Source organism: Cygnus olor, chromosome 8, assembly GCF_009769625.2.
Source record: "Cygnus olor isolate bCygOlo1 chromosome 8, bCygOlo1.pri.v2, whole genome shotgun sequence".
NCBI classification, from domain to species: Eukaryota; Metazoa; Chordata; class Aves; order Anseriformes; family Anatidae; genus Cygnus; species Cygnus olor.
The window spans coordinates 2,415,733-2,429,782 of NC_049176.1; the positions used below are offsets into that span (position 1 = coordinate 2,415,733).

The 14,050-nt window shown below is 38.0% G+C and overlaps 1 protein-coding gene across 4 annotated transcripts in view; it reads right to left on the reverse strand.

Annotated features, from left to right (window-relative positions):
* Positions 1-14,050, reverse strand: part of DPYD (dihydropyrimidine dehydrogenase) — a 354,038-nt gene that overhangs the window by 125,346 nt on the left and 214,642 nt on the right. For all 4 annotated transcript variants that reach the window (XM_040566231.1, XM_040566230.1, XM_040566229.1 and 1 more), the window contains one exon: positions 7,424-7,588. In XM_040566231.1, the coding sequence (XP_040422165.1) occupies positions 7,424-7,588 (165 nt within the window). The remainder of the gene's footprint in view (positions 1-7,423; positions 7,589-14,050) is intronic.

Genomic DNA, 14,050 nt, shown 5'->3' on the forward strand with positions numbered 1-14,050 from the left:
AAAGAGGTGCTATGCTGACCACCTACCAGTTCTCCACTACTTTTCAAGCCTCAAGCAGAGTTACTTTAGCCAACAGTATTATCAAACTCAGAAGTAAATGGTGATAATAGATGTACATTTTCCTATATTTTCTCATTTCTTCACTAAACATCAAGAACTTAAAATCTACAGCGCCTCATTCTGTAGTTCATCCTCATCTCTATTAATATTTAAGTCATATGAGGTTTGAGTGTTTGTTATGACTTGTGAAAGAGCCTTTCTCAGAAAGCTTCCTTCCTTATAAGAAAATGTGGTCTCAAAAGCCCAATATATCAACATTTCTGTTGCGAGCTTCTGTTTTTGCTCACTTACTTTTGCAAATAGAAACTGCTGTGCCTACAGAAATGGATGGGTACCACTGGTGTAAACCCACTGAGTAAATCAGAGTTCTTGATGAATTCCTCCTCAGACTGCACAGAGGAAAATGCATCCTGCTAGCTCACAAAGAGCTGAAAAAGCATCAGGAGCAATGACACCCTCAGGATGCAGGTGAGTGAAAGCAGAGGTGTATTTTTCAGCACGTCTGCTCTTCTTTATGGCAGCACTTTTCCACTCCGTTTCCAGGCAGTATCGTCCTGTACTGTTTTTCATCCTCCCTTTTCCTTGTTTTGAAGGATGAAGAGAAAAAGAGAAGGCAGTCATATGCTCCATGCTCTGAGGCCTCTTCTCTTCTATCCACCGCAGAGGTCACTGGACATTGAGAAGTCTTGGCCATTCTTGCACTCCATATTATCTAGGACCAAGTGGTTTAGCTCCTGGGCAAGGTAACTAGTAGGAGTGCTTTACTGCAGCCTTGTCCTCCCTCTTCGGCTAGGATTTCCTCTGATGTTAAGGGACTCGGCCTGCTGCCAGTTTTCTGTAGTGAAAGGGATCTTTTCCATATGGTGAATTTAACAACTGCTGTGTGGGCTTTTTCACCTCCTACCAAGCATCCATGAAGGCTGGGTTTGGGAAGTTTAAGCTGCAGCAATAACAACTTCTGGAGTTTTTAAATGTAATTTGTGGATCTGAAATTGAGAACAGGGAACCAGGTAGCTGCTCTGCACTGCTGGGCACTTCCATGATAGGCAGTGGGCATGCTTCTGGGCAGCATGGCTTGTGGCTCCCTTACTCTGTCCTTTCTAGTTGATGTGGATGCACACATCAGTAGGTATCTGGAATATAAAACATGCTTTCCCTGTACGGAAAGCCAAATCTATCTATACTAGCCCAAGAAATACCAGGTATATATGGGGAACAGCTGACTAACAATATGATCTTCATTTCTTCTGAACAGGACTTGCAAATACAAAGATGAAGGTTCTGCCTTTCACCTTCTCTAATTACACATATTATAAACGCTATTACAAATTCCAAAAACAAATGGTAAAATGAGCTATTACCTTATATAACCTGGCTACTAGCTCAAAACGTAAATACAGTGTACACTACACAACATCCCACAGACCTCTGAACATCCATCAGAAGTAAAAGCTATAATAATGCCTGCAAAAATATACAAAATATTCCTAATATACCTGGTAAGAAAGGCAAGCTTGACTTTTTTTAAAGTAGAGCTGTGATTTCTGTGACTCCTCTACATCTAAAAAAGTTTTCTGTTTTTTTGTGTCTCAGAGGAAACCTACAGCAAAGATATATATATATATTTTTTTTTTCCAGATATGTTATTCAATTCCTCCCAGTCACCAGATTACAAGGTCTACTGTTAGTGCAGACTGAGAGGGAAAAGGTTTATATAAGCACAAAAATGTTGTTCACAGTCTGTGGATTAAATCTACTATTAAAAGCAGAGTTGGTTCTATATGTAAAGCTTGATATGTAGGATCCCACTTCAGGGATCACTTCGGCAAATTAATCAAACCTCTCCATGTAAAGCATCCAAATAACCACTACTGCTGTATGAAATATATTTCCATTCAACTTATAACTTCAGAAATATTTTTGAACACAGCTTTTTTCTGCCCTAAAGGTTATTTACAGGAACAAGGCATTCATGTATGCCTGTTCAACTATATTTTCCTTGCTCTGTAACACCTCTTTTCTCTTCTTCGTGCAGAGTATAACTAAAAAAAAAAAGGAAAGAAAAGAAAAAAAGAAAAAGAAAGAAAAAGCACTAGCTACTCTATTTCACACCCGTACGGATAAAAACAAAATATAATAAAATACTACTAATTACTCCAAGAGATTTATTTATTTTTTTTGAGAATGCTACAAAGAAGCTGGTTATCAGCCTGGAATTTAGTGATCTGCTGTTCTCGCTAACACTCTAACATGGCTATTCCTGACAGGTGTTCCTGGGACATTCTGAACAAAATTGTTGAACAAAAATATATCTTTAACAGTTTCAGCCTTGAGAAGCTGCTCTCTACTGACTAACTGTCAGAAGGACTGTCAGCAACATTCTGCACGCAGCAGAACAAACAATAGGAAGACAAGATTTTTAAGCTTAGCTTTGGGGTCCTACTTAATGTTTCTAGCAGAAGAGGTTTCTCAATTCAACACGTCACAATGCTGATATCTGAATTACAGAATCGGTGTCACAGCTGACAATCTGGTATCCTACCTAAGTTCCTTAGAATCATACAGCAACCTGGACTCATTTGTGTTCACTAAGAAGGCCAAAAAGTTACTTTTAGGACTTCAGTGTACAAATACAGCAATGCTGGAAAATACTCAGTTTGGTATCTTCCAAGATGCCGGTTCTTCTTATAACAAATCTCTCAGACATTTGCTGGACTGCTGTCAGCCCTGTAGTGAATGACATTTCACATGCAATCTATTTTTCTTTAAGTGTAATTTCAAAGGCCTTTATATGTAGTGCTACGACCTCCCCTGCACGTGCTCAGACCCAAACCAATTTAAATATTTAGATTTTGAATGAATTTGCCTACTTTTTGGTACCAATTACACTTTTGGAAAGGCAGCAAAAGACTACCTGGCAATTGTGCCCATCCCCACATCACAGAACCCTCAGTTCACATTATTCAGCAGAGAATTGTTTTGCCACTTTCAGACATTGCTCCCCTCAAGCGTATTCTCCCCAGTGCAGATGCTGCAGAGGTTCCAGGGTAACAGGAAGCCTTAAAATCTTTGACTAGCTACTAGGTAGTGTAAATACAGACCTGCTTATGGGAGTGGAATAGGCATCTGTGTAAGTAGCTGATTTACCAACTCAAATGAGCAGGTTTAGCTATGATAAACATAAGGTTTGGATGAGGACCAGCAGCAGTTTGTAGAGTTTTTCTGAAGAACAAAGTGTTACCGCCACTATGCCCCATTCCCCTGAAATCACCAAAAATGACTCTCGTAACTTTCAGCTCCGCTGTGCACACAGCTCCTGGTTTTACTGGCACACAAAGATATATTGCCATTAGCGGTGTTCACAGTTCCCAGCACAGATAACAGCTACACTGTAGCTAATGTCAAATACATGAACACAAAATTTCAGCAGTATGTTCTCTTGCAAGGTTTTATAGTTTTCTTTTCGACTTTCTCAGCCACTTTCTACTGATCATTATAACTTGTAGACTTTTGCTAAAGTAAAAGTGAATTTTTCTTTTCTTCAGTTTTTATTCCTGATTATATCATGGGAGTGAAATCTACTTGGCTAAGCTAATATTTCCTAAGTAACTAGTTTCTTGAATACATGGTAAAATACCAATTTTTCAGCCAAATTTTGGCTGGAAAGTACATCAATTCACCATGTAGTCAGGTACCTCATTAGTAAACAGAATATGGAAGTACGACTACTGTGGCATTAGTATCAGTTCTTTTGCTCCACTATCTAAAGCACTTCAAATATTTCATGTTCAAGCAGACCAATGCTCATCAACCATCCATGCAATGTCTGTTTTGGAAACAAACAAACAAACCTACCCTTTCTAGGGTATCCTTTCTAGGGTACCCTTTCTTTTCTACCCCCTCCCAAATTCTACTGCTGAGCAAAATATCCCTCTGGCAACTGTGTTAGCTGTCCCTGCTGTGTCCCTCCCCAGCATCATGGCCACCCTCAGCCTACTTGCTGTTGGGGGCAAGAGGGTGAAACAGAGAAGGCCCTGATGCTGTGCAAGCACTGCTCAGCACAGGCTGAACACCAGTGCAGTACCAACACTGCTTTGGTCACAAATCCACAACACAGCACCATATGTGCTGCTATGAAGTTACTGATTTTTTTCTTGAGTTTTAGATTAATACAGCACATAACAAATAACCTGTTACTTTACTGAGTGGGGATGCAAAATTTCCAAAGGAGTCAGCTTTATACTAATTCAGGAGGGATATTTTCATATTACATTTAGGACCATGAAATTAATAAAATAATTGTTCCATTGTTTCTCACTGTTAAGTTCTCAGTCTCTAGCATTAAAGAACAAAACCAATACATTTTATGCTGATTAATAATTGCATAGAATGATAAACCCTATGGTATCAGATACTGTATGTGGTTATAAGAGAGAAAAATAGAAATACTTAATAGACGTATTAAGAAAAACTTAGTTAACCATGTAAGGAAGATGTTTGGAAATAACAAAGACCAATATACAACAATATCAACCCATATAACAACAATATCTGGGAAAGTAAAAAGGAGATGAAAAATAGAAACAGACCAATTTCTTTCTCACTTTCACAGCTCTCTCTGACTGAAAGAATGTTTTCTGGGCATACAGGACAGCAGTGGACACTGTTTTTCACACTGCCTCATTTGAAAATTTAACAGTAAACAATGCTGAATAAAACCGTATGTTTACAATGGTCTCAACCACATTGCTAATGTAATTACCTTACTGAGATAAATGAAAAACTAGAAGGAAAACAATCCCGTTTTCAACTGCAAATCATGAACAGAGAAGCACCTAACTTATACAAACAAACAAAAAATCTTGGGCCTGTACTGTGAACACCACCTAATTCCTTATTGATTGTTTTTGTACTGAGAAAACAGTAGTAGCGATATTAAATTCACTTTAAAAAGTAAATTAAAAAAAAAAGAAGCCAAGTTGAAATAGCAAAGATTGTACTTCACAAACAAGCCTACAAAATACAGTTCCTTTCTCCTTCTGCTTTCTCCTCTACTTGGACCCTTACAATTCTTTAATTCACCACCCAGTGGCATCAATACAAGTTTCTATCGGTGGCAGCTTTTTGCCCAGGTCCACTTGAACTGGATTCAGGGCCAGAGGAAGGAAGCCTGGGAGAAGCTCCAGACAGAGGTGACTCTAAGCTGCAGGCAAGAATCAGCCCACCCACTAGCAGGGAGCACATAGCACATCTGCACAAGGGAGATGCTCGTTTCTGATTTATAGAGGCAAGGAGTCACAGGTATGTGACATTATCCACTGAGCTGTCCGGGTGGTTCTCTCTTGCAAAACCGCTTGCAAAATTTACTTTAAATACTAGGCTTTATTAGGGGAATTTAGCATCTCCTTTTGTATTATGGTTTGTTTCTTCCTAATAGCATGTGATATGACACTGCTGTAGCACTGTCCTGTAGTGAGGTAGGTATTTAAATTTATAAAAGAAATTGGGCATTAAAATGCTTGTATTACATAGCAAAAGTCATTATGTATCAATTATGATTTGTTTTTAATATTTACTGTAGCAAGTTAAGTTTCTTTGCTGTAGTCACTTATGTCCTCACCTCAGCTTTGCTTTTTTCTAAGCAGATGTCATTTTTCGCTTGTTAATTTAGCTCACCCAGACAGTTCTCAGAAACTGCTTTTAGTTTTAATAACCCCCCTCCTGCCCCCCAACCACATCAATTGTAAAATTCTTTCTAGAGGTGTGAACAGGATTTGGAGAAAAAACAAATACATTCTGCAAGCTCTAATTATACAGAGTATTTCAAAATAAGCACCAAGAGACTTCTACTAAATGAACAAAACTCTGTTTTCAGTTAGCAACAAATTTACCATTATAATAATGACAGTTCTTAGTCAAGTTCACAAGCACATATTAAAAATCTCCACGAGCAAAGGGAAGGTACAGTGCCAGGTGCTGCTTCCCCTGTGCCCACGCAGCATTACCAACCCCTATGACACCAGAGCAGCAGCCACAGCCAATGTGAGGAACTGAATTCACATTCTCAAAGTAATAACTCACATAGGAAGGAATGATCAGAAGATATTCACCCTGGGAACTACAGAACACTGGGACTTCTTCATCCCCCATGAGGAGCTAGGTCTCAGAAAATTCACATTTTCCTTTTGAAATTGTCACTAGGTCTTTCCCTCACAGCAGAGAACAGTTTAGACTCGAGCACAAAATACGAAAGAGATTTTTGGTGAAGATTGCAATAGATCATTCCCAGAGCAGAAATGGCAACAGTCTGCCTGCCTGCAATATCCAGGACTTTCGTAAAGGATGTTAAAATCAGAGAATTAAAACATTATCTTTAGGTTCACACTTGCATTATTATGATGCCCAGACACAGTAAATAAAGTGACATGAACCTCAGCAATGAAATACACAGTCCATGTATAGTGAAGTAGGACATTAAACATGCAGCATTTATATTTTGCTATCAAAATGTGTTCAAGCACTTTTATAGTTCCAGATGTGTACACAAACTCCAGGAACAAGAAAAAATATCTGACTGTCTTCATGCCATAATACATTCAGGAACGTTCACTTATTTTGTTCATAGCTGAACTATGGAGGTAATAACTTCAAGACAGAAGATACCTAGGCTCTGGGATTTTGAGCTCTTTCTGTTCAAAATGATGATTGAAGTGAATTTTACTCTCCACCTTGTTGTTCTTACTCACTAGAACAGGAGCTGAAAACCACTTATGCCAGCTAGCTGGCGTCATTGCTCACAACTTTCATTATTACCTTCTAGACAGATATTCCCCATAGCCAAGAAGGCTCTAACAAAACTCTCTCATTGTAGCAAAGTTAACTTTAAGTCAGTGTTCTTCTTTTCTAGTAAAGCAGCCAATTACTTATGAGAATATCAGAAGTATCTTTCACATTTGGATTAAGAATGAAAAGAACAAAAATTCCTTTTATAATCAAATTCAATTAACAATGAAAATGAATACTATAGGTTTCATTTTAAATATAATCTTGTATGCAAACTTATTCACAGAAGCACTGATAAGCATCCACACTAGAATCAACTCTTTCCTTAATATTATCTATTTGAACGTAAACATCAGCCTAACTAAAAATGATTGTTTTCTATTTGTGTAAAAGTCATTTCACAGTATTTGGTGTCATAAAAATGATTTGGATGAGCTTTTCTGTTTTTCAATACCATACTCATGTCAGTAGGGAAACTGGCTTTCTATTTAACAAACATTAAATAGATGAGCTTTTACAGACCTATAAGCTGGAGATTTTAAATAAGTATACTGCATCTTTATGATTGAGTGGTACTTACTTGGTTTGGAAAGTCAGCCTTCAATTCAGCAATACTTCTACACCAATATGCTGCTGTTTTCTCGCTGATCAGTTCAATGTTTAGAAAAGAGCCTTGGCCTGGGCCGTACAAGGGACCCGAAGTAATTCCACGCACAATCCTTGGAGAAACATTGGTTACAATATCCTGCAAAACAGTGAGACCTGTCAGAATGGTTTTGCAAAGTGAGGATGTGTATCAATGAGGTCTATGACATAATATAAACTTACCTGAATCTGATGTTTTAAAAATTCTGTTAGCTACACTGGAGCAGAAAAATGTTTGCTGTGTGTGAAATGGTATGATAAATTATTTCAACTATCAAGAACATGACAATACATGACATCTATAAACTGCCATGCACAATATCATTCAGATAATGTTTTTGTGTTGGGTAGATGGCAAACAAAACTTTGTATAAATATCTATGCAGGCCTCAGTCATATAACAGCATGCATGGGAGCTATCATCCCCCAGAGAAGGTAAAAGGTGGTGCCCTGCATTAATAAGTGAAGCGCAAAGGAGTGCTGCCCTCCAGACTCTCTGATGAGAAGACAATCACAGGTCGAGTCTCTAGCAAACATATAGCAGCATGTCAGACTTCACATATGAAATGATATGATTAAAAGAGATCAAAGTCAAAAAATAAGAACAAAAATAGTTCAAATTAAGATCAGTACTGCAAACCACAACATTTCTGAAGGTCAGCATGAGGTTAGCAAACAATTTTGAAATAGACAGTAAACACATCAAATGTTGATTTGTTTAGTAGTCTTAATTAAGCTACAATGTCACCATATCTATATTTACAAAGAACTATAAATTCCAACATTATTTAAAACTAGAGAAACATAGATGGTAAAATGTTCTTTTTGCCAATTTCCAATTAAAAATAATTTTGAGTAAAGGTCATTTATTTACAAATCTATCAGAATTATCTGTTTAAGTACCCCTCCTCACCATCTTGTCATTTTTAGTGAGATAACATGAACCTCCATTAGTATATAGCAATTAAGGTCAATTTACATATTTTAATTAAGAACCATCCCATATAAAACAATTAGGGTAATAGGCATACTAACTGGATTTCATAACATTTGGACGTTTTTCCAACTAGATAGACAGGAAACCTTAATTAGCATTAATTAGCACTGATCTGCATATGTTTGATAAGGCATACCCTTGCCACAAAAGATTATTTATTCTTGAATCTGCCAAATGTTACAGTTACAGAGGACTGTACAAAAGGGACTTTTCTTCACACTGTATGTAAATTTGGGATAATCTTCATTTGTTTATAAAGTTGAATTACTTATTATACAGTAAATATACACTAATATTTTATAGTGATAGATAATTATACGTCCATTCACATATGTAGAAATGATACAAAGTAATCTCCCCAGTTCATCTATTTTCAGACCTAATAGTAAATCTGGAACACTGACATCACAACAATCCTCAGTTTTCCTATAATAGTATTTTGCCTTCAACACAAAAGCTTCACCTCTCTCTCAACAGATAAGTTGTATTTTCAGAAAAAAAATAATTTTGAACATTTTCTGAATTGATGCAAACCCAAAGCAAACAGCAAAGTACGCTCCCCTCACTCCAAAATAGATTACAAAAATTGCAGTTTATGCAGAAGAACCATTTACATTAGTTTGCTCTGCATTATCTTCTTGAGCACTACCCACTCCTTGTAAACTGCCTCAGTAGAGCTTGACTCCATCACAGAAAGGTATTCATACACATTGGCCAGTGCTATCAGATCACCTAGGATGAGAAAACATGTAAAGTCAATGACTTCAATGCTGGCAAATGACCTTACTCCTGCTAGCAAAGAGTGCATATGGTCATTTGCCAACAGGTACGAGTTACTCTGACCATGCTTCAGGCCACCATGAGCTTCCTTTTGCCATGCCCCGCTCAGTCAGAAGATGTAGCTAAGGAAGCATGGCACTAAGCCCGAGCTAGCAGCTTCCTGTTGGTTCGGTGCAGGTGGGATGATTCCCACTTTACAACTGGCTCGTGGATTTGCATATGCCAGACAATGCTTGGAGCCACCTATGGTACTGTTTGTTATCCTACTATGTGCACGTTTTGTTTTCTTCCAGTCTCTCTCTCAGTTTACTAAAGCTAAGAATTCAAAGACTGACATATTACTGACTGACAGCCTTGAAAAAAACTCTTCTGGGACACTGACAAAGCCTCAGCCTGCTTCCCTACGAAAACACTCTGAAGTTTCTGCATCTGTCTTGGGTCTCCAGGCAATCGCTTCTCTCTCTTAAGAACAGAGACCTCTGCTTAGACCCTACGACTGTTGTCGAATCCCCATGGCTTCAACACACTTTTTCCCAGAGCTCAGGCATTGCAGTTTTTTGTGGGACGATTTATCTCTGCAGGATCCCATGAAGTTGAATCAGGTAATGCACAGACTTTGCAAACTGTCTCAAAAGCAACTACTTTTCACTTTAATGACCACAAGAGATGCACAGAGCCACATGAAACAGTAAACACGCATACATCTATTTGCCTACATTCTTTACTCTTGAATTTTCTCCGAGATTTTGTGAGATCCTCTTTGGTGCTCAGGGACCTTTCCCTGCTGTCCCCTGCCAGCACACAGCTGCTCCTTCAATCAGCAGCTTCCACTGCCTCCCTACTGCCTCTGTCTCACAGGACCCCGCTGCTGCGTCCGTGCACCACTTTGTTATCTTTCCTGACCAAGCTGCTTCTGCTTCCAAAAATCCTTCCTGGCTTTGAAATCCAAACATTACCACCTGGCTCCTTTGTCTTGGATCCTCCCGAGAGGAATAGGCTGTCCTTATTTAAGATCCCATTACTCATTTGCCTCTACTAGCTCAGAGTGAGCTAGATGGAGAGAGTTTGTAATGACTGACACACTGGCACCTCTCCTGTCTCTTGTTAGCACATGACAGCCCCAGACACATGAAGACTCACAGTTCATGGAAACAAAATGGAATTTATAACTTATGTGATGATTCAAGGAATCTGTCTATGTACATACAGAATAAAATCATACAAGTGACAGAAAGGAAAATTGTCTGAGATAAGTGTGAAATACCCATACAAAACTTGCCTTACCACCATCTCCCTCTTCAGTCTCCTGCCACAGCTATGAAATCTAAGCAGGGAGAGAGTTAGGCAGGGGATCTCTTGGCTGGGCTTAGCCAACTTCATTTCCTTCAGTCTTTGAAGTGAATTTTAATTGATATCACAGGTTATTTTGCTAAGATAGGAAGTCCTGCTCTTTGATCACTTGTTACTGGTTATCTCCAAAACAGGAGGTAAAGGCCAGAGCAGCCGAAATAGCCTCAGTGCTCCAACACACCAGGGTTGTGACAGAGTGTCTTCTGGTGTTCTGTTTGAATAGCAATCTTCCCTGTTTGTAGGAATGATGTGGCCAAATGCTGGTGCTCTTCATTCCTTTTCTTTACTGAAACTTCAGGAAAAAGCAGAAAATTTCCCCACACAACCCTTTTACTGTTGATATGTGCATAAAAGCTACCATGGAACTGATGCAAGAAGCTTGAGAGGGAACACTTCAGTGTATGAACATAAAAACATTTTTGACTTTAAAAAAGGTTGACTGCATCAAAGAAATGACCCAACTGATTAATTGGTCTGGACCCTGGATACAGGTAACAGTTCATGTCTGCATATAGGAATAGGAGTATGTCTCCAAACTCCCAAACTAAACAAGTAGCTCTTACCCGAGACAGAAGCAATAAACCATCCATTGGGAAAACAGCACAAAGCTTTCACATACCATGAAGACCAAGGATAGAAGAATCTTAATAAAAAGCAACCAAGGGCGAACAATTCTTATACCTGACCACACTAGAAGACAAAGCTACAGGGAAAAAAAAAAGACTAAAAAAAAATTATTGGCAAAGGTGAACAGAACAGTCCATGGAAAATTAATTTGTTTCCTGGGGAAATTTTGCATATTAATGTAGATTTCAGGATCAAGGAAACTGTATTCAGCATTAGATTCCAGCAAAGCAATCTAGTTTGGGGGAGTTAATGCAAGCCAAGAGAAACAGTAACAGCAAATGGAATCAAGGGCCAACTGTGACTCATGAATATTTCAGTTACTGAATTACTTCTTTTGCCTCAAAAGCTGATTCCTCTCCCCAGGAGGGCACACCAAAAAACGTATCAATCCCTGAAATATTTCTAGCTCAGGATGTCTCCTATGAAAGTTGTGTTACACAGATAAAATGCCACTATCTGCTGCTTTCAGAGTCCCCTTTTCTGCTTATGAACAAGTCTAGTATTCTCATAACTTGAAACTGTGTAAATTTTCATTACACAAGGCATTTTATTCCTGTTGATTAATTAAAACACTAATAAAGACCAAAGGCATTGATCAAGCCCCACTTGCTCTAATAATCCTTGAACTCTACAGTCAGATCTTCAAATTCCAAAACTAGTTAAATCTAATGGGCTGGGAGTTTTGAAACAACATCTTAAAGATAAACTCTAAACACACAGACATTTTCTGTAAGTTAAATTTAAATGAAGATACAATTCAGGATATCAGCCCATGTTTTAATATTCACTCTAAAACTTGTTTTACTTCACACTGTCCACATTTTCAGTTAATGATTGCCACAGATTTCTGTATTGTCAAGACACAACCATGCTGAGAGAGAGAGAGACCTATATGTTTGGGCAGCAGGGACATTCTGAGTTTTAAGGGACCCAAAGGGATGTCAGGCACAGTGTTAGGTCATGCGATAACCACATTCATTGTGTGTTTCAGCTAAAGTGATCAGCTGAGAAATAATTCATATTGTGAATATTAACATTGGCATCTGTAGGCGTGGAAGTTAATGACCCATACAAATGAATCAATCTATTCACCCCTCTCTCAGAGTTATTGTTTTAGGGGAACCAAGAAGACAGCTCTTCATTAGCAGGGTTCACATTTTTATTTCACAATCATCTCTCCTAGAAACTAAAAATAGAAAAAGTTTGGAGAAAAATGTGTGGAGATGTGAGTTGCAGTGGAATATAATATAAGAAGTCTCCCAAAAGGTATACCATGGCCTCATGCCAATTCAATTAATGTAGTTATATTAGGCAAATATAAGAAGAACCAAAAGTATAATTCAATATTATTTTTCATATCAAAGTTCTAATATGTTGCTATTAATTTGCAGATCTTGAAGCAGTCTTTCTCACCTATTTTTCCGCAAAATATCATAGCTAATGGTATTTTATTAAACATTTGAAATAATAAAGTTGCTTAAGAGAGCACATAGACATATATATTTGGGACATGGAATGAAAACTAGCTAATGATACTTTTAATATATTAACCTGTTATACAAGCATTCAGCCCTGAAGTACACATTCGGCAATGCAAACATCCACAGCACAATCAAGGTTTTGAATAAGATTTTAGGATTTTTTATAAATACATTTAATAACACTATACCAAGTGCTAATGCGTTTTCTTCATTCTGGGAGGCTTCTGAGACACAGAAGAGCTTGCCTCACACTGTTGGCCCCCAAAGTCAATGAAAGTCACTGAATAGTTCGAATTAAGCTTTTTTAACTTTAACTTATTAAGGCAGATAGGATTTAGTGACCTTTGTCAGTTTCTTTTCATTAATACGAGAAAAAGATTTAATAGAGTGAGCAGATTACTACTTTTTACAAAGTTAATTTATTTGACCTTTCTTTATTCCAGGGAGTGAGGGCATTATACTTGCCAAGTAGAGTTATCTGTACAGTCCTGGGGTTACTACTCACTAAATGTCAGTATCAACACTGATGTAGCCACAGTGGCCTCATTGTGAAGAAGAGATCTAAATAAACACCTTGTTAAGGCAATTTTAGTCAAGTATCTCAATACAGCATATTTAACGTTAGCAGACAGTAAACTGCAACATGAAAAAAGCCCAAATGTAAATTTCTACTTTACTATATTCAGTACACCATCTTCATTATCTAAACAACAAAACATAGTAGCTGAAAATGCAGGTATTTAAGCAAATTCTGCTGTACCTTTTTTCTCCAGGTTATCAAAGATCTATTGAAAAAGCTATAAAGATTTCAAAACTCAGTAGACATTAAATATTTTTAAAGCTCATTTTCTAAATGCTTTAATCAACCTCTCAACATCGTTTCAGTTTTCCCTAATTACAGTAGAACTCGATGTACAAATTCACCTATGTAAAAATACGGAGGAGAAGGAGATAGTGCCCTTTTCTGCCTAATATCGCAGCAGCTAAAGCATTCTGGAAATCTGGCTCACTGCTGTTTGCACACCCTCACACATACAAATGGCATCACAGACTTATGTCCTCGTAATTCCCTGCCAACTCTCACTCAAGGTCTTGTGATGACTTGCCTCTTCTGTGACTCAGCTGTCTAGCCAGACTGTGTCTAGTATCACCCCTTCTGGAGTTTTAACCATCTACAAAAGGCAAATGAAACCTGAAGCAACAATACCACTTCATACAGCACTGTTCCTATACATCCTTTATGAGTTGTTCTTCACTTTCTCTCCTCCATCAGAGCTGTGAGACATGTGACATTTCCATAGGGTTCTTTTTTTCTGAGACCCAGAAC